The 21,770-nt window shown below is 49.4% G+C and overlaps 1 protein-coding gene across 7 annotated transcripts; it reads right to left on the bottom strand.

The window, feature by feature from the left end:
* Positions 1-494: 494 nt before the first annotated feature.
* AKAP8 (A-kinase anchoring protein 8) lies at positions 495-21,580 on the bottom strand. 7 transcript variants are annotated; one of them, XM_074810762.1, is made up of 15 exons: positions 21,482-21,580; positions 15,606-15,644; positions 14,897-14,929; positions 13,032-13,320; positions 11,513-12,119; positions 10,990-11,134; positions 10,564-10,610; positions 9,927-9,960; positions 8,432-8,528; positions 7,620-7,761; positions 6,816-6,909; positions 5,760-5,890; positions 4,890-4,985; positions 893-1,452; positions 495-687 (listed from the first exon to the last, which is right to left on the bottom strand). In XM_074810762.1, exons 1-14 carry the CDS (start codon positions 21,498-21,500, stop codon positions 913-915), a joined length of 2,313 nt encoding a protein of 770 aa, XP_074666863.1. In that variant the 5' UTR covers positions 21,501-21,580; the 3' UTR covers positions 495-687; positions 893-912. The 7 variants fall into 7 exon arrangements, 5 of the variants coding, with proteins under 5 accessions (XP_074666863.1, XP_074666862.1, XP_074666865.1 ...); XM_074810761.1 differs by having other exon boundaries at positions 10,564-10,613; XR_012621295.1 differs by lacking the exon at positions 495-687 and adding an exon at positions 3,118-3,315 and having other exon boundaries at positions 1,183-1,452; positions 10,564-10,613.
* Positions 21,581-21,770: the final 190 nt, after the last annotated feature.

Here is a 21,770-nt window from a genome sequence, read left to right on the forward strand (position 1 = left end):
CCCCTAAAAGGGGATTTTAAAAAAAAAAAAAAAAAAACCCAAAGGATTTATTCCACATCCAGCACCTCACAAAATCCCAAACTGTGGGGTTTTGGGGTTTGGTTTGGGGTTTTTTTTTGGGTGTATCCTTTAGGAAATGGTTTGAAGACTGAAGACGCAGCCACAACCTGCAAATTTTGCCGGAAAAGCGTTGTTTTGGGGAAAACTTAACTATTTTCTTAGCCCGGAGCGAATCCCCACACAAACAACGGCTCCGTTTCGAGAGATAATCAAGCTGCTTAAAAAAAAACTAATTACTGACCCCCCTTCTCAGGCGGTAACAGAGGCAGATGAAAATTAATGGTTGTTTCCCATGTGGAAAAATGCCGTTTTTTGGGAAATAGCTAAATAAAAATTCCCTAATATGAGTATTTTAGGCATTAGGGAGGACGGGATGAGGGAAGGACGCCGGCTCCGTCCCACCGGCGTTATAAAAACCCAAAGAGCCGCCGGGATCGAATTGATGCTTTTATTATTTTTCCAAACCTCAGCTTTTTTTTTTTTTTCCTTTTTCTTTCTAAAATTACACCACCCCCACCCCCACCCCCCCCAAAAAAAAAAAAACCAAAAAACAAAAAACCAAAACCCCAAGCGGAGCCGCAGCCGGAGGGTTTCGCGGGGGAGGAATGGCTTCCTGCGCTCTTCGTCCTAAAACAAAAAAAGAATTTGCAGAAACGAAGCAAAATTTTTATCTTAACGAGATGAATTCAAACGCTGGGGCGGCTCCTTAACGAAGCAGCCGGGTTCCCTCCCCTTAATTAAAATCAAAATTGGCCACGTTCGGGCGCTGCGCTCAAAAAATTCCTAATAATAAATCAAAAAAAAAAAAAAAAATCACGGATTATACCATCACCTTCACGCAAATATTCACAGTTATTCCGGTTGCGGCTCCGCGGCCGCTGGTGGAGCCTCTTCCTCCTCTTCTTCCTCCTCCTCTTCCTCGCTGCAGCCGGCCACAGCCGCCGCTTCGCTCCCGTTTTCCTCCTCTTCCTCCTCCTCTTTGCTTGCCCAACCCTCAGTTTCATTTTGGGGGGAAATCGCTGATTCTTGGGGATTTTGGGGAACCGCGGGCGGCTCTTCCGTCGCTTCCGCAGCCGTCGCTTCCGTCCTCACCTCCGACGTCTCCTCCGACGTTCCCTCCTCCGCTTCCAGCTCGTCGTCTTGCAGGAACGGCGGCATCAACAGCGGTTTGGGGGGCTGATCTTGCTCCCCCAGATTTTTAAGGAATTCCTCAGGTTTGGAAAATTCTGCGGAAGTTTCTGCCGCTTCCGTCGCTTCCCCGACGCCGCCTTCTCCCTCCTGGGCAACCTCGACGGCGGCGCTTTCGGTCGCTCCTTCCCCGGCGCCGTCTCCGCCTTCCAAAGCTTCATCGACGTCCTGATCGGCGATTTCATCCGTGAAGGGATCTTCTCCCTGCGGAAAAAAAAGAGACGGGAGAGAGACGAAGAGTCATCGAGCTGCAGTGAGGAAAAGGGAATCCGCCGTGAAACCGCGGGAGAGGTTGGTTTATTTTTATTTTTTTTTTGGCAACTGAAAAAAAAAAAAAATCAACTTGCTGACGGACGAGTCTTAAAACGGTGAAAAGAAAAAAAAAAAAATCGATTCCATAATCCGTCGTGGAAAATGCCGAAGTGAGAGAACCCCGGGGAAAAAAGAAAAAAAAAAAAAAATCCCACGCCTGGAAGGAGTGGAATCGGTAAAAACAACAACAACAAAAATAAAAAGCTCCTGCGCGGCATCGCGGGCGCCGGGGACGGACCCTACGCTAAGGAAGAACCGTGCCGGGGTTTATCGGCTCCGCTCCTCGCCCGGGAGGAATTTGGGTTTAAACGAGACGATTAAAATCCAAAAGGAGTTTCTCAACTCTCCGTCCCCGGGTTGGAGCCGCCAGCGGCCGGATTCCCCTTCCCTCGCTGGGAAGAGCAGCGACGCTTCCAGGTTTTCATCGCACTTTTATTTTTTTTAGCTTTATTATTTTTCGGGAGATGGAGGAATCCAGATGCGGTTGTAACCTTGGAATCTCTTGGGGACACCAAGACCCTCCAGATCTCGGGGTTTCAGGGTGGTTTTTAGGGGTTTTTTTTGGTGGTTTACGTTCGGTTTTTAACCTCGTTACCTTTATCAGGCCGACAGCGGATCCTAGCACCGCGCCCCGCCGTTCGGGGGGGGCTCTGCTTGCGTTTCAAGAGCGAGGAGGTGCGGGGTGAGCGCTTGTAGGGTCAAAGTTGGGGTGCTGCTGCCCTATAACCTTGACCTTGACAGAGAGGAGATGCCCCACACACACCCGTGCTGCGATCCGAGGACAAACCGTGCTTCTAAAATTCCCTTTAAAATTCCCTTTTTTTGTTGGTTTGTTTTGGTTTTTTTTTTTTCCTTCTTCCCCCCCCTCACAGGTCACCACGACATCGCGGCGAAAAGGGGCCGGGAAGGAGGGCGGCATGCCGACGGCGGCAGAAACCTCGCCCGAAATCTGATCGACCGCAGCGGCGGGGGGGAGAAGTTGTATTTTTCGGAAAGCGGGAGGGGGGAAAAAAAAAAAAAAAACAAACAAACACCACCTCTCCGGATCCTTCCATTGTTTTTTTTTTTTTTTTTTTCCCCCCCCGCCCTGGGGTTAAATTCTGCCTCGATCAGAAATTCAGACCAGGTTGGCTGCCTCCACGCGAGAAGATCCATGCAGGTGGAGGAGAAACCTCAACGTTCATCTTCTCTGGCTGAGGATCCCAACCTACGGAGGTGACGGAAGGGCAGGGGGAGAGGGGCGGGGGGGATATAAAAATATCAAGTTCTACCTCGCGATCTGGACCCCAGCGTCCGTTATCGCCGGTAAAATCTACCGGGGGGGAGGTGAAGTCCACTCGTGGTGGAGACTGTCACGGCTTCCCTTGGGAAGGGCGAGGGTTCCCGCCATCCCTCCGAGGAGGAATCGTTAGGCCGATGGTCAAGAAATCACCTCTTGATGCGGCCAAGTCTTGCTTAATTAATCGCCCTGCGTCTCCGGCCTTCCTTTCAGGGGGGAAGGTTTGCCGAGAACGTGTAATTTTTTTTTTTTAATGGCGAGGCGGCTCTTGGCATTACCTGGAATCCTCAGATTTTCCTCCACCCCTTTTCAGTCTGGTTTTGCACCTGGGAATGATACGGAGACCGTGCTGGGATGGATCCGGAGATCTCCTCCTGCCGCTGGACAAAGGTCAGGCGCCCGTGCCGATTCATTTAGATCTGCCGGCAGCCTTTGATACCGTTGATCATGAGGAGATGTGGACGTGCCTGCGGACCCTGGCAGGGGTAGACGGGAGTTGCACTTGAGTGGTTCCGGTCTTTCGGGGGTTTATTTTTTTTTTTTTTTTTTTAAATATTTTTTAGTTTAAATTTCTCAGAGAGATTCCCAGAGGTTTGCACCTCGTCTGCCCCGAGGGCGCTCTCTCTCTCTCTCTCTCTTTTTTATGTTATTTATTTTTTTCTCCTGTGGGGTACCGCAGGGTTTTTATCTCACCCTCCTGTTCAACGTGTATGAGAGGCCGGTTTAGGGGAGAGACGGCCATCCGACGCCGACAAACTCCCAGCTCCAAGTCTCTTTTTCACTGGACCCAGAGGATGGAGTCGCAGGTGTTTTTTATTTTAATTTGGGGGGTTTTTTGGCTAGATTTTAGCAGAGACTGGGCATGATGAGAGCTAGCTCAGTCCGGGTTTAGACCAAAAATAAAACCGGGACGCCGGTGGGACAGGGGAAACATCTGCTCCCCCGCAGGAGGGGGTGTGTGTGTGGGCATCTGCCTGCCCTTGTCTGCCGGGTTTGCAAACAAGGGCTCCTCTCCTGCCGGATCCTGGGGCTGTTCCCGGATTTCCAGGGAACAAACAAGTAGCCAAAAGCGCTTCTTTTCATCTTCGCCTGGCGGAGGAGGTTGCCACCTTTCCTCTCTCTCGCAGATGCGGGCCTTGCCCGTTAAACCCACGCCGCCTCCGGACCCGCAGCTACCGTGAGGCGCTTTAGGCCGAGCCTAACCGCCCGGCGGCGTTCCCGCATGGAGCGGATGAACCCCCGTGCTCTGAAGACTGCGCTTGGCCTTCCGGGCTTCTTTCTGTAATTCCGAACGCCGGTTTGGGCTTAAACCCTACCCTGACCTCTCCTCGTGCTCCATCTCGGCTCTGACGATCGGTTGGGGTGTTCTCTGCCACTTCCCAAGGGAAGAGGAGGAAAAAAGGGGGGGGGGGGGCTAACGAGGGTGTTTCAACTCGCGGGAATTGGATGCAACCCCCCACCTCGGGGTGCTCAGTCATTCGGTTGAGCTGCCGGGAGCGCCGCAAAGCCCGGCTTTTTGAGACGGGGTAAAAATTCCACCCCCCCGGTGCGGGATTAACGGGTGGGCCAGGAGCCGGTCCGCGTCGGCTTCCATCCCGGCGGGACACAAGCGTCAGCTTCCCGACCCATGCGCCGACTTCCCGGCACTGGGGGGAACCTGGTGTCCCCCCCCCAAGGCCACAGCTCGAGGGGTGGCTTTGGGGAACTGGATTTCCTTTTGCTATTTTTTGGTTTCTTTAATTACGTTTCCATTTTGGACGGTTTCGTCAATTGATCTACACGCGCCCTGGGAATGACAGTAGGTACGGTCTGCGAGTCAAATAAATTAAAAAAAGAAAAAAAAAAGAAAAAAAAAAACCAAAACAGACGAGAAGTGGTAAACCGCCTACAGAGAAAAGAAACCAAACCCAAGATTTAGAGATAAAAAGGCAGCGGAGTGGAACCTACGCAGCAGGACGTCCCGTCACCGACACGCAGCACACCCAGCGAGACGCGGCTCCGTGCTGCTCCGGGAACTCGGCACGAGTTGCCAACTCTCTCGTTCACTCACCTTGAGGTATTTTTCCAGCATCTTTACGATGTGTTTGTTATTCAGGACGCTCTTGGCGACGTGTAAGCTGGTTTTCTTGAACTGCTCTGCGGCCATCTGCAAAGGAACCGAAGGTCGGGGTCAGTTCAAACGGGGAAGAGTGAGAACGAGGAGCTCGGCTCGGGAGTTTTCCCTCCTCCTCTGCAGGGCTCAAATCCCAGAAAACATCACAAAAATTGGATGAAGGGAGCACCCGCCTCTCTCCTGCTAACACAAGCCCTGCAGAAAAACACGACTGAGCACCAGCAGCTGGAATATCCCCCAAATATCTTGAGTCCAGGACAGCAACATCCATCTCAAAAACTCAAAGAGGAGACAACGAGCACCCCCGAGGGGCGCACGGTGCTGACCGGGGCTCACCCCGGCTCCACCTGCAACCCCCCAAGCCCCTCTCCAGCCTGGGCCAATTTAAGACATCGATCAACGTCTCGTTTATGAATTCCCCAAGCGCCCTCAAAGGCAATCTTTAATTTTAATTTCTAGCAAGCACTGCAGATTTAGAAAGAGGAGTGTTTCATCTGCACGTTTAGGCAGTATGCCTGAACCACGTACCCTGCTAAACCCCCAGTGCAAAAAAGAGGCCAATTTCCCTTTTAATATCAATTTTTCTGTTCATCTCCCCATTTCTCACCCACCCACGTTCCCCTGCGGAAGGACAAACCCCGCACAGCCCATCCACAAACCTCCCACGACCCTTCAGAGCTCCCCAGGTTAGCAGCTTCACCTCGTGGTGCGATCAGAGAGCGGACAAGAAGGTTTTTTGAACAGCACCAACAACCCTCGAGCGCCCGGATACGTCCCTTCGCCTGGGCAGCGAGCGGGGTCGCTTACCCTGCGGTTTCGGTTGTGATCGGCAGATCGCAGGTGCCTCTGGAGAAGGTGGTTTTGCGCAGGAATTAACATGTCACAGGCCATGCAGTGAGCCGCCTCGATCTTCTTGAAGAAGTGCTCCTGGCCGATGCCTACAGCGACGACGAGACGTCAGCCAAAAGCCCCAACAAATGAGATGTTCGGCCCATTAACGTTGACTTTCCACCCCCCTCTAACAACCCCGTGTCACGGCCGACACGTGAATTCAGCACCTATATTCCTTCCAGTTTCTGCTTTCAGAGACAAAAAAAAAATATAAAATCTCACATACGTTGCTCTAAGATAGGGAGGAGAGTGATTCTGCTCTAAAACAGATCGTACCGACGCAGCACCCGAGCGTAGGAGGGAGAGAGACGGGGATAACAGCCCGAGGTACAAAGTGATCGACTTACCCCAGGCTGTTTTCCTCCCAAAACCAGCCCAGCTCTCCAAAAATCTATTTAAATAAAGGTGGAAGGGACAACTTGCACTTCCCCCAGCTCTGGATTTGTTCCTGCTCTCTACTTAGGCTCAGGTTTTCTGCCTGCAAGATTTTAGAGCCGATGTGTGGCTTAACTAAACTCCACTCCTCGCTCCCGCTGCGCGTTGGGAACTCTAGCGGGGACAGGCACGGTGATGGAGCCAAGTGGGTTTTTCTCCCCATCACGTTTGTTGCCACAACAGATCGACTTTGCCGCTTTAACATTCAAATCAAACACAAGATCCAGCTGCATTAACCAAACAGCCACAAAAATCAACAATTCCTGGGAGTTTTCCCCCCGCTCCGTTTACCTGATTTTAGTATTGCTGATATTGCACGAGCCTTGAATCTGCTGCTTGAGTAACCCCAGCGAGGACAGGCCTTTCCCCCTTCCCCACCAAGACGAATTATTTCACAAATTTGGCTAAAAACCTCTCAGAACCTGAAGCCGAGTTACCCAAATCCTTCACGTTTGTGCTGGTTTCTCTCTTTGGGAGCAAAATCTAGTTGTTTTCTTGCAGGCTCGCTTGGTCTGGGGACGCAGAGCAGACACTTACCCTTAAAAGGATCTGGCTTCTGTTTTGTGCCCTCTTTCTCTGTCAGCTCCTGGCGCCGCTTCTCGATTTTCTTATTCCTGTTGACGATGTACTCCTAGAAGGGGAGAGGATAAAACTCGTCGTCCTCCCCGCAATGCGCCGAGACAACTGAGGAGCTCAAAAGGGAAATGAGCTCTCCAGAGAAAACCCACAGCGCAGACCACGGCTGGTGGATTAATTTGGCAAGGCGGGGGGGTTTTCCCCTCCCCGTCCCGGTATTTCTACTGGAGTGAGAGATGGAAAGAACCAAATCGGAGCCAAACAGATGCTGCTCCCACATCACCGTGCGGGAGACCCCAAATCCTTGAAAAATGCCCCCAAAACGCAAACACTGGTCATCCAGAAAATAGAACACCCCGATCTTTATCTCGCCTTCCTCAGCTCTAGGTGCGTAGCTGGTGAAGACTAGCTCTGCAATATTAATTTCTGGCTTTTTTGGTTCAAATTCATACAATTAACTTGCCCTCCCAATATGAAAATCCGTGAGAAGCTGCGTCATGCAAACGGATGTCAGTGGGTGATCAGATGAATTTGTAACCCCTTCTACTCCCTAGGTAAACTTGGAGATGCCAAATTCAGCCCAGAAATTCCAAACTTCAGCCCAGAAATCCAAAAATTCATCCTGGAAATCCAAAAATTCATCCTGGAAAGCCCAAAATTCAGCCCGGAGATCCCAAAATTCAGCCCGGAGATCCCAAAATTCAGCCCGGAAACCCCAGCACGGATGCAAGGAAAGGTTGAGTTACCACCAAGCAACCCACCTACCTGCAGAAACTCGACCGTTTTATCCGGGAGTTTGGTACCGATGTATCGCAAAGTCTCTTTATGAAACTTGCTCTGGAGGTGTTTCTGGATTTCCTCTTCCTCAAAACTGCGGAACTTGCAGACAGAACAGGCAAACTGGATTCTAAAGAGAGCAATCGCACCGCAAATGAGGAACGAGCTCAACTGAACGAGGACATCAAGAAGACGAGACTGTTACCACCCCACTGTTACTTTTCTCTCTGTTTTTCCCAAGCACCACCCCACACAATTTTACTGCGTCTTGGACCTTTAGAATTGCTGTGGAACCTGCCCGGATGAAACAGCATCTACTTCTCCATAAAACTTTCCGCTATGGGATTGGACACTAAAATCCTGCACGAGTTTAAAAGCAACTGGAGAAATTCATAGGGCAGGAGGTGAATTGGCACTTTTTGATATGAAGATCCTCTCCCTGGTGTGGGAAAGCCCCGCGATACAGAAACGCTGGTGCCGCCGTCACTCGTTAGTCCATCTTTAGATCACTTATTCTATTATTTTAATAGCAAGGCTGCATAGATAGCCACTTAAAAACCCTTTCTGAATTTATAACTACACACCGATGTATGTATTAAACACCACGGTATTCTCCTCATCTTAAAACAGTCATAAAACACACAAAAAGTGAAAAAAAAAAAAATAACGCTGAAATCAGAATGCAGAGCCCCAAAACACGATCCCCCAGCAGATTTCCCCCAAGTTCGTGCAGAGGAAAATCCTTAGTAAATGTTATTTGTGGAATTGCTGGGAACAGACTGATTTCTCGCTCTTCTTACCTGTCCATAGCACGATCACGCATCCGATCTCTTCTCCGCTGCTTCTCCCTTTTCTTCTTCACCTCCTCATCGTCATCTTCACAGCCGTCTCCAGATGCTAAGGGGCGGGGGGGGAAATAAATCAGAATTATTGTGCTCGCAATCACCCACTCTGCTGGCTGAGGTCTTTTGGGACTCAAATTCCTCGGTTTCCTCTTCCCACGCAGCTTTGGGAAGTCCCAACCTCCTTTTGGTCTCTGGAAGGTCTCCGCAGGGACCAGCTTCCGACCCCAGGGAAGCTGCAGCCTCTTTCCACGGTCTCCAGCAGTTACTGTGAAACCCAAACCCTCCTTCCTCCAGCTCCCTGAACCTCCCACAGCAACTCAAAGTCTTTGTAGGCAGCGACGGGACACGCCCTTAGTGGAAAGAGAGGGGAGTCCTGACTTTTACAACGCTGCAAAGACACATCTCTATCTCCCTTCCTTGGGAGGAGCTGCTACTTTCTCCCCAAATTCTCATTTTTTCCCCCCGTTCACCTCTTTTTCACAAGGCTGAAAACGCTACTCAAGAAAGTTAAGCAACAAAAACCAGCAGAGGTAGCAGAGCTCGAGTAGTTCTGCTTCCTTGGGATGGTTTTGGATCTATTCCTCATGTCGCCTTCCCGATAATTCCTTGGTAATTGTTAGGAAAGCAAAAAAAAGAACTAAATTAGCTGACCTAATCTCTGCAGAGTTTTGGGGTAGAAAGCTCTGAGTCAGAGGTCTATGAGCCTCAAAACACTCAGGTAATAATTCACTCATGTTTTTAAGGTGATGAAGCCCAGAGACCAGACCCAGGCATTAGATGGAGGCTTAAATGAGAGTTTTAACATCCAACTACACGTTTCAGTCTTGAAAACAACCTAAAAGCGGCAAAAAAATTCCTACACGTGGTTTTCCCCGAGTCACTCTAATGCAAAAGACCCAACGTGTGGGGGGGTCGACATGTCTTTGCCGAAAATTACAATCCCAAATCAGCCAAAGAGGTTTCAGCTACTTTAGACCACACAGGTTTTAAATTAGTGCTCTAATATACTTTGATATAGTCCCATTTATTTGACAAAAATCAAAATAAAACGGGGTTTAGCCCAGTGACCAAAGCCTCCACTGAAAATTATTGAGTTTATGATATTTGTGCTCTGCCCTGGTGCGAGAAACGCGCGTCCTCGCCGCTGTCCTCCAAGTGTGGCAGGAAAATAAACCAACATCATGGCCAATATCCATTTGGACAGACGGCAACCGCCCGCGCCGAGAAGCCCAGAAGAAACGAACCCGTTTTGGCACTGCCCTGCTAACCAGCACGGCACTCCCGTGCCACAACAGGCAGCGCCGGAGCCCTGCGCTGGTTAACGGGTCGCAGAGAAGCTGCGTCAGCTTTTGACCAAAAACTCAAGGTTTTGATAGCGCCCGGGGTGAAACCGATGGATTGGGAGCAGGATTAATCCAGGAGGACTGCGTGAGGGGGGGTTACACCCTACCTTCCTCCATCAAATCGCCCCGATTTCCGTTCTCCTGGAAAAGAGAAACACAAAAAGATGCTGGTGGTGTTTACTGCGATTTGGAGGTTTCACAGTTCACCCAGCCAGACCACAGAGCGAGGATTAAATCTCCGTTTTTATAAGTATCTACAAAATAGCTGGTTTCCATCTATCAGGTTATATGTCACCGCTAGGTATCGCTTCTCGCTATCAAAATTTAAATACTTGGCAGCTGAGTCGCCGCTCCGAGGGACACCGTACCGAAGGTTACACACAGTCACGAGTAAAACAAACAACAATGACCCCCAAACAAACCGACGAGGCGAGAAACCAACCACTAATTGGAATTCAGCCCTAACGAGCCTCGCCAGAAGCAGAAGGACGGGCGCAGGATCCTAACCTTTCCTCTACAAGTGCTCTTCAGGCCCCTCGGCGCAAGCGGATCTGTCAGTAACCCCCGCTGAGGTGCACGGGGAAATTATAAGGAGCGAGTACTTGCACAATATATGGGCTCAAAACGTTGTTTCTGGGTGATTTTAAATATTCTGACTCTCAGCACAGTCAAAAGAGGAGGGGAAACTGCTTAAATAGTCCCACGTTTGCCACAAAGGCTGATTAAAAAAAAAAGGTTACTTACACCTTTGTCAGCTTCATCTCCTGATTTTTCCTCTCCTTCGCCCTCATCTGCTGCACAAAAGAAAAAAAATAATTTAGCTGGTGTTGGGGGGGGTCTTTTCTCCCACTTCACACTCCAAGGGACCCCTAAAAAAATAGCTAAATACTGCAGTAATGGCTCAAAACTCCAGTGAAGATGGCAAACAGGCCACTGGTTTCTCCTTGCTTGTCAGTCTCTGCTACAAACCTGATCCTTACTGTCCCAATATTCACCTCGGGCATTAAATTTCGTCCCAGGCCACAAAATACAGAGTTCATAAAGCCTGGGCGCTTGCAGGAGTATTGTAACAACACTAACGACTAAAAAAAATAAACTACAACAGTTTTGAGATGTAACAACTGAAAGCTAAAACATTTTGAAAAGGGGGGAAACGGCCACAGCTCGTACCGTTCTCGGTGTCGTCTCCCTCGCTGTCGGTCTTGGCCTGTTTGCTGTCCGGCTCGTCTCCGCTTTGCGACTGTTTTCGCTTGCGGCCTCCTCCCTCGCCGTCCGATCGCCCCCCTGAACGGTTTCGGAAACCTCTTCTCTTGGGCTGAAGTGGGAAGGAATCAGTTGTATCGATCAACTCGGGGCACTAAAAAAAAAAAGCTTAAAAATCAAAGTATTCCACATCCAAAAAAGTTTAGATTCTTGTGACCCTGCAAGGTTTATTTTGGGCTATAAATGGATTTTATCGCTGGGAGTGTGCCTCTAGAGAGCGGATTTGGGAGGGGGTAAGCATTCAGAGGCTCTATTTTACGTGCAAATGGGTATGTTCTGCTCTACCCAGGAAAATTTAAATTATTCTGTGGTGGAAGCAACGTGAATTAAGATGGGTCCTTCTCCAAAAAGCTCTAACCGAGGCAAACAAAACCAGCAATCTTGAGAATTAAAAAAAAAAACAAAACCAAACCCGACGGCAACGACTTACCATGAGTGCGTTCATGTGCCAGGGCACCGTACCCATCCTGTCTCTGTTTCGTTGCCTCCCCATTCCATATGGCACATTCCCATACCGTCCCATTCCCATGCCCGACATCCCCATCATGCCATAGTCATAGTCGCCGTAGTCACCATAATCTCCGTAGTCGCCGTAATCGCCGTAATCCCCATAGTCGCCGTAGTCACCGTAGTCACCGTAATCGCCGTAATCGCCGTAATCGGGAACGAGGGCTTGGGAAAAGAGGGAAGGGAGCCTGTTGGATCCGGCCCCCCCCATCCCACGCCCGCCCATGTAGTTCAACTCATTCCAACGAGCCGAGAGGCGCTCGGAGCTGGAGGAAGGCATGAAGTGGTCGCTGCGGTTGAAAGCGTTTAGACGCCCGCGGTTTTGAACGCGGTTTTGGCCCCGTCCTCGGATGAGGCCGTAGTTGTTTCCGCGGTTCCGAGCTTGATCCCGGCGGCTGTCGAACTGGCTGCCGAAGGAATCGTTCCGATCGGTTCCGACTTCTCCGTAATCGTAGCCGGATCGGTACATGTCGCGGTCGTTCATCGAAGACCTCGAGTCGTACGATTCAAAAGACTCAAATCTGAAAGAGCTGCGCAGGAGGAGACAACGGTCAGCAGCCGGAAGAGCGTTTCCACACACCATACAGGCATTTGCATCCATTTTTATCACAATCCAAGTAGGTTTGGCCAGAAAAACGGCATAAAAATATTTTTAAGCCCCGCACACTCATCACTTTCTGCAGCCCACATCCCCTTTTCCTTATCCTCAGGGAAAATAATCAAAGAATTGTGGTTTTCTGCAATGAGTATGGAACAGAAATCCTTCGGAGATGTCATCACCTGACTAACTTTCTAGCACTAAACCACTCTGGATTATGTTTTGCCAGCGGAAAAGCAGATCCCAAAAGCTTCCCCAGGTAAAAGCTGCTTCTCATCGTCTCTCAGCTGTGCCTCCGGGTGTGAATTAATGCAGATAAACCCCTCAGCGTCTTGTCTGACCACAGCAGCGAGCAAAAAGGCAAAATTTTATTTATTCAGTAACTCTCGCCAGGGTCTGTATTATTATTTCAGCAGCAAAACACGCACCGATATGAAACAGCTCTCCAGACTGGTGTAATTTAACCCAGTGGGAGAAAAAGCCAAATAAATACTGGGCAGCCATGAGGAAAAACAGACGCAGAGGAAAAAAATACTTTAAAAAACCCCCTAAAAACTATAAATAAAAAACCTTCTGCAAAGTCTAGGAATTGAATGGACAATGGAAGTCACTTTTAATGGCTGATCAAGTTTGATACGGTTGATATTTATGGATCAAAAATATGTACGTGTACGTGCACACACGCGTATCGGGGCAGGTAAAAAAGCAGCAGCAGTTAAACTTGTTTCCCCGGGAACAAAGGCTGGATCACGCCTATACAATCAGAACAGCTTAATCTCAAGTTTTAGTGATTAAAAGCCATTCTTTTTTACTATTAAAAATAGATGAGAAGCAGAACAGTCACCTCTCCTGGTCCTCCATCCCCTCCCCTGTCCCGCCGCTGCCCTCCTTCGACAGCATATCCAAGCGCTGGTTGATTTTGGCGATGATGGAATCTGAGTTCTCGTTGGCCGAAGTCTCGGCGCCGTACGAGGCGACGGGCATGGCGGCGTTGACGTCGGCGTTCATGCTCATATCTGAAGTTTTGGGTGTTTCCCAGCTGCTGGAGGTGGCAGCGGCTGCGGCGTAGTTGTACGTGGCCGCTGTGTTAGCGGCGGTGGTTTGGGTGTTGTAATAGTCGTAGCCTTCATAGCCTGGCAGGAAAGGAAAATAAAATTGATATTTATACAATATTATAAAGACAGCAGTACCTGGAGGAAGAGTTTAGACGTGAATGGATCCTAGCAGGCAAGGCTGCACCTGGGTTCTACCTCCTTTAAAAGAAATCTTATTCCTTAAAGTGAGAAATATCAAAGATTCTTGTTGCCCAACCCTAAAAGCGTAAAGGTCTTCCTCCTCTGAGCAATTTTAACTGCAGAAACAGAATTGCATTTGCAATTTTTGAACAAGACCCTGAGCCGTCTACGCCGCATGGTCCCGCAAAATGACACAAGAAAACCCACAGCGGAGGCACTGCCGGGCACGTGGCCACGTATCCGTCAAAAAAGGACCAGGCCTAAATAAATTAATCAGAAAATCAAAGCAGCAAGTTGTACTCAAAGAGAACCTTGTGGCAAGACACCAGGGCGTGGTGGAAAAACCAATGTGCTCGGGAAGCTGCCGGATGCTTCGTGCGATCCCGAGCTCCCGGGAATCCTCGTCGCGGCTCCACGGGCCCGGCCTGAATCCGGTGTCGTTTCGGCAGCGACACGTGCCACGAGCTCCACAACAAACTCCCTCTCGTCGCTTCTGACCCGCTAAACCTTTGCTGTATCAGTTCGAGGGCTCTCTAAAGCGACCGCCGGAATAATCCCTCAGAATTCCCCTTTTCCGCGACAAAATTGAGATGGTTAAGGCCGCCGGCGCAACGATGCCGCTGCCGGTTGTGCTGACCAACGCGGCCTTGTTGTGTCTCTGTATTCCCCCATCTGCCCGCAACTTGTGTTTTTATTTAGATTATAAAGTCTCTGGAACAGGAACAGCCTTTCTGCTCTGCATCAGCACAAATCAGCAAGTCCTTGACAGGGATGCCCGGACTTTACAAAAAAAGAAAAACAAGAAAAAACCCCTCATTTTCACCTATGACTTGAGCTGGGAGGTTTGAACCCACAGCCTGACGGGCCACGTTCCATTTTATACTGTGAGGACCAAAGAAATAATATTTTCTAAAAAAATCTCAGGCTTTTGCTCGGGGATGCGTTAAGACGAGCTTAAAACAGCCCCAGGATCCAAATCAAAGCCAGTAACTAATTGCTTTAGTTTTATTAGTGAAAACAAATCATGTTTTATTGAGGAAGTGCCAGCTCGCACAGAGAACTGCATTTGTGTATCATCAAGCTGACAGAATTACAAGGGCAAACGTTGGGTGTGAGGGGAAAACAATATAATCTCAGTAAAATCCATTTATTAATGCCCACATCTGCCTGTCCCAGATCAAACGAGAAACGGAGACGTAAAAGAAACGAACTTTTCTCATGCACAAGCCAATTTTTCTGCTTTAAGGGACAGATGGTGCCGGTCATGAGGACAGAGCTGCTCCCCTGGCAAGAGAAAAAGCTGCAATCATGGAGCGAGGTAAAAATAAATACAGGAATTAGAGGTTTAAAAGCACAGCGTTGCGTACTTCACACCGACTCCCAAGCGGAGACGGCGCAGGAAAACAGCTCCGCTCACCGCGGCCAGCTCGAGGGACTGAGCAGGAGGCAAACGAGGGGTTTTTTTAACACGTACCTTGCCAACTCGTTGCGTTCGTCGCGTATGTACCTGAACGGGACAAAAAGAAAAAGAGTTTCAGCTCTAAAAGTAACAAAGTTCAGAGACTAAATATATCTAATTCAGTTTTAATTGCTGGGAAAAATAATGGATCCCTTTGCTCAGAGTAGGAAAGAAAGAAACACTTCCAAGAGCTAATTCTGAAGATGAAATAGGCAATATATAATTTTTTCTATGTGTTTTGAAACACTTTCAAATATCTGCACTTGAAAACAGTCAAATGATTCAATAAAAACCCTCAAACAGCAGCAAAACCAAGGCAAAAGCAAATATATTGGGTATAACCATCACTTCTAGGAGCATCTCGCTCCTGTTTAGGCTGCAAAGGAGTTCAAAGGAGAGCGCCCAAACTCCAAATACCCCGGGACACGCTTCGTTTTGTGGCGGTACTAAACCCCCGGTGATAAAGCAAAGCACATTATTAATCACAGCCAAGGCCATGACCAGTTCCTCCAGTACAGGACACTGGGAATCGGAGCGTGTCACGATCCCACGGAGGAAGCTTTTACAGAAAAGCCAAGTAGAAAGTCACTAAAACAGGTAGAGGAGAAGAAAGGCTGAGAAAAACTGTTTCTGTATTACACTACTCTGGCTAGAAAGAAATAAAAATACGTTATATTGTAGAATTGCAATTCCCCAAACCTATTTTTACAGACACAAAACTCACCTTGAGTGTTGGTGGCCCCAGTGTTCCAGGTGCCGTAACCTGCAAGAACAAGAACGGAGCTATTAAAAGAATCGCTGCTGTGATCACAGGGTTTGTTTCTTCCCTTAATTAACCCTAAAAACAATAAAGTCTTTAATTACAGCTGCACTTTTGCTTTTTATTGTTTGGGAAACATGCCTGAAGCTCGCCCGATGCTTTATTTCAGATTGTTTCAGCAATCTGAAGGTCAACAAGATGTTCCGTAACACTGAGAATTTAAAAAAAAAAATACAGCGAGTTTTGAAAGAGAAATCAGTTTTAAAAGGTGCTTGATGTAACAACGGTGTGAAGTTACATTTATACAGGAGAAAATCTGAAGGATAAATCATCCAAAAAACTGAACCGGCAGCGAGCGCGGACGTTTCAATCGTGCTACGCCAGCAGAAGCGGCTTTTTTCCTGGGGAATATCGAATCTCCTCGTACGGCAGCCGAGGTGAGCGCTGCTGTTACGCGAGCCAATAAAATAAATTGAGCTCCCTCCACTTTTCAGCACTAATTGCAAGATTTGCGCTAACGAGGTGGCTTTGGACCGGTCTCTCCAAAAGCAGCAGCAGCAAAGGGTCACGACGTGCAGGATCCCCCACCGCGACTTCACCAGCTCTTTTATTTCACGGCAGCACTTCACTTTCCCTCGCCAAAATAAATAATTTCTCTATTTTAAACCTTTTCCCGAAGTTTCCAGGGTGGAATCAGCATCCCCAGTGCCGCAACGATCCCTGACAGACCCGCAGCGAGCTCGGCAAACGCCTTCATCTCCTCAAAGGGCATCAGATAGATGAGCTCCGTGCTGCAACGAAACCTCGAGATCATCTAAATTAAATCTTGAAATCACAAGCGATGCGCTGGGTGTTTTGCCGACAGCATTTCCCCGAGTCTTGGCTGCCACTTCTTGCAGGAAAATTACTTTTTTTATCCATATTTATTATTCTGATCAGAAATATAAGTTGGTCCACAAGCAGAACTACCAATACCTGGCTTCCTATGGATCCAAATTATTTCAGTAAGCACTATATTACCCCAAACTTCTCCCCACTTGTGTTCTGGCCTCGCCTTCCCCCCCTCAAAAAAATCTGCAGTTTTCCTTCCCTTCAGCAGCTTCATCTCCCCCCAACAGTTCCCCAGCTGAGAAACGTCCTGCACAAGCCAAAAAATCCCCCAAAACATGCTTCCTTCCTCCCTTCCTTTAAGGTTTATTTCATTCTTCTGCACCTTGACACCAATTTCGCAAAAGTTTTTATATTGTTGGAATCAGCCCCCCGTTTTGCAAAACATTTATTTTTTTAGCGACAGCCCCTGATGTTGCAAAAATTTTTCCTTTTTGGAGGCGGCTCCTGATTTTGCCAAACTTCTCTATTTTTGGCGGCGGGCCCCAATTTTGCAAAGTTTTTCTTTTTTTAGTGGCAGCCCCTGATTTTGCAAAGCTTTTATATTTTTGAAGGGGGCCCCCAATTTTGAAAAACTTCTATATTTTTTGAGGCGGCCCAGGCTTTTGCCAAACTTTTCTATTTTTGGAGGCAGCCCTCGATTTTGCAAAACTTCTGTATTTTCTTGAGACAGCCCCCAATTTTGCGAAGCTTTTATATTTTTAGCAGCGGCCCCCGATTTTGCCAAGCTTTTATACATTTTTAGAGGGGGCCCCCTATTTTGCCAAACTTTTCTGGTTTTGCAGGCAGACCCCATTCGCAAAGCTTTTCTATTTTTGGAGGCGGCCCCGAATTTTGCAAATCTTTTCTACTTTTGGTGGTGGCTCCAGACTTTGCAAACCTTTTCTCCTTTCAGTGGCAACCCCTGATTTTGCAAAAACTTTCACATTTTTTGGAGGCGGCCCCCGATTTTGCCAGGCTTTTTGTATTTTTGGTGGCGCCTCACTTTGCTAAACTGTTCTATTTTTGGAGGCAGCCCCCAATTTCACCAAGCTTTTATATTTTCTGGAAGGGATCCCCAATTTTGCAAAGCTTTTATTTTTTGGAGGCAGCTCCCAACTTTCCAAAAACTCTTCTCTTTTGGCAACAACCCCCAATTTTGCAAACCATTTACTTTTCAAGACAGCCGCTGATTTTACAAAAATATTCTCCTGCAGCCCCCAGCTCCCTGCACAAACCTGTCCAACACCCACCAAGGATGTACAGGACACCTCTTCCTCTTAACAACTTTATTTTTTTTGTGATCAATCACCTTAAACACACAGAACCTAAAGAAATCGCGGGCGAAACAGTCACCAGCGTATTTTTGAACTCCTATAGAAACCGCAGCACCAGCAAAACAGGAACTGCAACACGGAAACGCCTTTGCAAATCGGAGCCTTATTTCTTTTTGAATAATTTCTTTTCCCACCGTTGGTGTTTTTAGATCGAGTCACTCGCCGTTCAGCTTCGTTTTACAGCAGGATGCAGCTCTCCAGCTGCCGGTGAGAGGAACAGGGCAAGACAGAGCCCAAAAATTAAGGACAAACCTCTGATCCATCCACTGCAGCCTCCCCAAAGCCTGACTTTAAACCCACAGCTCAGTTTAACGCTCTTCTCCACGTTAACTCGCCGTCTGCAAACTGCTGAGCGCACGCAATCGTTTCGAGTGACAAGTGACACCGAGCTCCCGGCTGTCACAGGCGTCATCCCCGCGCGACGGCTCGTAGCCGGAGAAAAGCGGGAAGAGAAAGCGAAGCCGGCGCAGGGACGCTTTTCTCCGGGCAGGTCGCTCGGTTTCTCACCCAGTGGCGCCAAAAATAGCAGCAGCCTTCGCGCTTTCGACCGCACGCAGACGTCGGCTCAAAAGCAAGCTCCTCTCCTTCCATTTTTAAGCCGACTTTGATAAAACCTCAGGTTTGTTAATTCGGGAGGCAAAAACAGCCCGGCCCCGGCACAAAACCTCGAGGAAAACAGAGGCTGCTCGGCACAAAATCCGGCATTTTTCAGCCAAAGAGAGTCCCACCCTCTTTGTACCTCCAGATTCTATAGGATAAATCTCCCTGCTTTTATGTTACGTGTGTATACGTTGGCGCCCGGCTTGCTGAGGCGTAGGGCACGCTACGTTCACATGGGTATTATCACCATTATCTCATTCTTTCAAGGAATGAAGAAATCCCAGTTAAGCAAAGACCTCAAGCTTTCAACGCACAGACCTCAAGCTTTTGGTACGACTTAAGAACGTGGTAATTAAGAGTTCAACGTCTAATTTTGAAACTAAATATTATGTGAAAAAACCCACTAGATGAGACACTCGCGCATTAAAAACTCAGTAGCAACGAGCAGAGGTGGTATCCATCAGTTTTGCAGCAGCACAGCACGTCCGTAAACATCCCCAGGAGGGAAAAAACTCAGCAGAATAAATCATCATTGCTTTCTCTGGGGAAAATAAACACGAAATAAAGTGCACAGCAGGAAAAAAAAAACAACTCAGAAGGGACCAAGCAGAGAATTTTACTGAGCTGAGCGCATCATCTGTGCTGGTTCCAGCTGATTCCCAAGACAGCGCTCCCTGAGCTGGGGGAAAACCTTGGGAATCGTTTTTCTCCGCACACGTGTACAAGCGGAGCGCGAATCCGGAGGTGACGGAGCAATGTCGAGAGATTTACATCGTTCAGCCTATGTGAAGCGCTGAGAAATTAAGTTTTAACACCCACACAAAAAAAGACGGGACCCAGGAGGTAATTCCTTCTGAAAGCAGAGTCTGAGGTTCTGCTGATTTCAAAGGACTTTACCCAGGGAGAACAAAAGTTTGTCTTCTGCTGGAATCATGAAGTATTTAAATGAAATCTACGTATCACACGCTCCTACACAAGGCTCGACCATAAAGGCTGCTCTCCTCAAAAACCTGCTCGCGTGGAACCATACGATTCTCAACACACAGAGAATTCAAAAATGAAAGGGCTGGTTATAAGCTGAGCTGACTACACCTGAGGTTTATTTATAAAACCCCAAATACGCAAGAACTGTGAGAACTCACTCATTTTTATACCAGCTAACAGTAAAAACCCACAACAAAACTCCTCTAAAGCTGCAACACACTCGGAGGTTTTAATCTATCAATAGTTCTGCAAGGCGAAGGGAAGATCCCAGCTTTCAGTGGCTCGTTAACATCACGAAGCCAACAAAATCTTTCTGGGGAATAACTTTTAGCTGCCTAAACTCTTCCGACTTGTTCATCTGGACTCAATGAGCTGTCGGTAGAGAGAAACCAGCACTCGTGCAGGATGATTTGACACACATTTAAGGTGTTTTTAGTGCTGTCGCAGCTTCCCACCTCATTTTTATGCCTGAAGAACAGGTAAAACACTTAAAAAGCGTTTAAAAGCGTGATGAAATAGATGCTGGGCATCAGATCTTCACCAAGGTGAAAGCGGAGACAGAAGGAATCTGGAAAGAGCAACTTGTCAACAGGTCTGTACCAACACAGCGTCCGGATGAATTATGAATGATCTCTGCAGAAAAAGCTACGTGCAGGACACTAGGAACTTGATAAAACACAAAAAGAAACAGCATTGCTGCTGTATTATTTATAAAATCCTGCTGCAGTCATAATGACGTTATAAAACCCAAGGAAGTGTTTTCAACAGCGAGGTAAAAATCGCCCTTGTGGAACCTTCGCGTCCCTGAACATAAGTGGAAAAAAACCATGAATTCAAGGTGGGAAGAGGACGGAGAGCTCCAAACGGGCGCAGGGGGAGAGGATCCGGGCTGTCAGGCTGCTTCAGGTTCAGATCCAGGGGCATTTACCCACGCGCCGCCATCTCAAATCCGAATCAACTTCAACGAGGGGCTTTAAACAACCGATATTCGCCTGTTAAACTTCGATTTGGGTGACTTGCTTTCAATTTCCACTTCCGTGAGCCTCGTTTCAGAGTTTAAAGAGATGTTAAAAAAACCAGTAGAAGCTGGAAGCGCGCGCCGACGCTAACGAACTCAACGCCGTTTAGTGCTTTGATGAAGGAGGACGGGTTTTTCCCCTCACAAACCACTTCCCCACACCAGCCAACAAAGCTTAACGATGTCAACAGCCTTTCCCCTCTGTTTCGACGCTCGACGGCGTTTCAGAGGGCTCTCCCCTGCTTCTTTACGCTTCGTTTGACGCCTTCTTTCTGGTCGCCGTTATACCGGGGAGGAGGAAAATACTTCAGGGGGCAAAGATGCACCTGGACGGCTCGAGGCGGGCACTGAGGGGGTATCTGAGGGGGACGAGCTGCCGCAGCTCGTAATGGCGGGGTTTAGCGTTGTGACAGGTGCCCGGGACAGGCCCCTGCTCCTGAGCGAGTCGTAGCTGCTTTTCCCGGGGGTAACGGGGGGGGATTTGCAGCCCAGCCCGGGGTGGGGTGGGGGGGGCTCAGGCGATCCCCTGCGTAGGCATGAGGAGATGCTCCAGCTGAGCCCACCGCGGACCCCCGCTAAGCCCCGGCGAGGGGACGGGACCCCCCGGGGATGGGGGGAAGGGGTCGCAACGGGAGGAGGGAGGGGAAGAACCGGCGCGCACGCGGCGGGGGGCGTGGCCGCGCGGCCGCCATTTTGTGTCGTCTTCAGAAATGGGACCGGCTCCATTTCCGCCCCCCCCCAGCTCCAGTGGGGGGGTGAGGATGGAACAGGCCCCCCCCCTTCAATAGCAGCCACTCACCAATCGGCGGCGCCCTCGCGTAGAGCGACGCGGCGCTCAGCCAATCAGGGGCGGCGCCCCCTCACGGGAGGCGGGCACAACACCTCCCGCAGGGGCTGACCCCCCCCCGCCGCTCCGCCACAGCCGCCGCCGCTACAGGGAGACACCGCCGCCGCCGCTGAAGGCGGCGGGAAGACCGAGCCGCCGCCCCGGGAGAGGGGAACCGCCGGCCCCCGCAGGGCCGCCCCGCACCTACCGCCGTATCCCTGCTCCATCGCTCCCCTCCGCCTCCGGCCAGCGGCGCCGCACTGCCCGCCCGAGCGCCCGCTGCGCAGGCGCGCCGCGCCCGCCGCCCATTGGGCCCCGCCGCCGCTCTAACCCGCCCACGAAGCTCTCCATTGGCCGCGCTCCAGAAGCCCGCCCCCGCGCCCGTCATTGGACGAGCTCGCCGAGAGGCGCGACCCTCTCGCCTGTCCCATTGGCCGGCGCTCCCCTGCCGGCATCCATTCCGCGATTCGATTGGCGGAGGCGCTTCCTCCGTGGGC

Source organism: Strix aluco, chromosome 38 (assembly GCF_031877795.1).
Source record: "Strix aluco isolate bStrAlu1 chromosome 38, bStrAlu1.hap1, whole genome shotgun sequence".
In the NCBI taxonomy this organism is placed as follows: domain Eukaryota; kingdom Metazoa; phylum Chordata; class Aves; order Strigiformes; family Strigidae; genus Strix; species Strix aluco.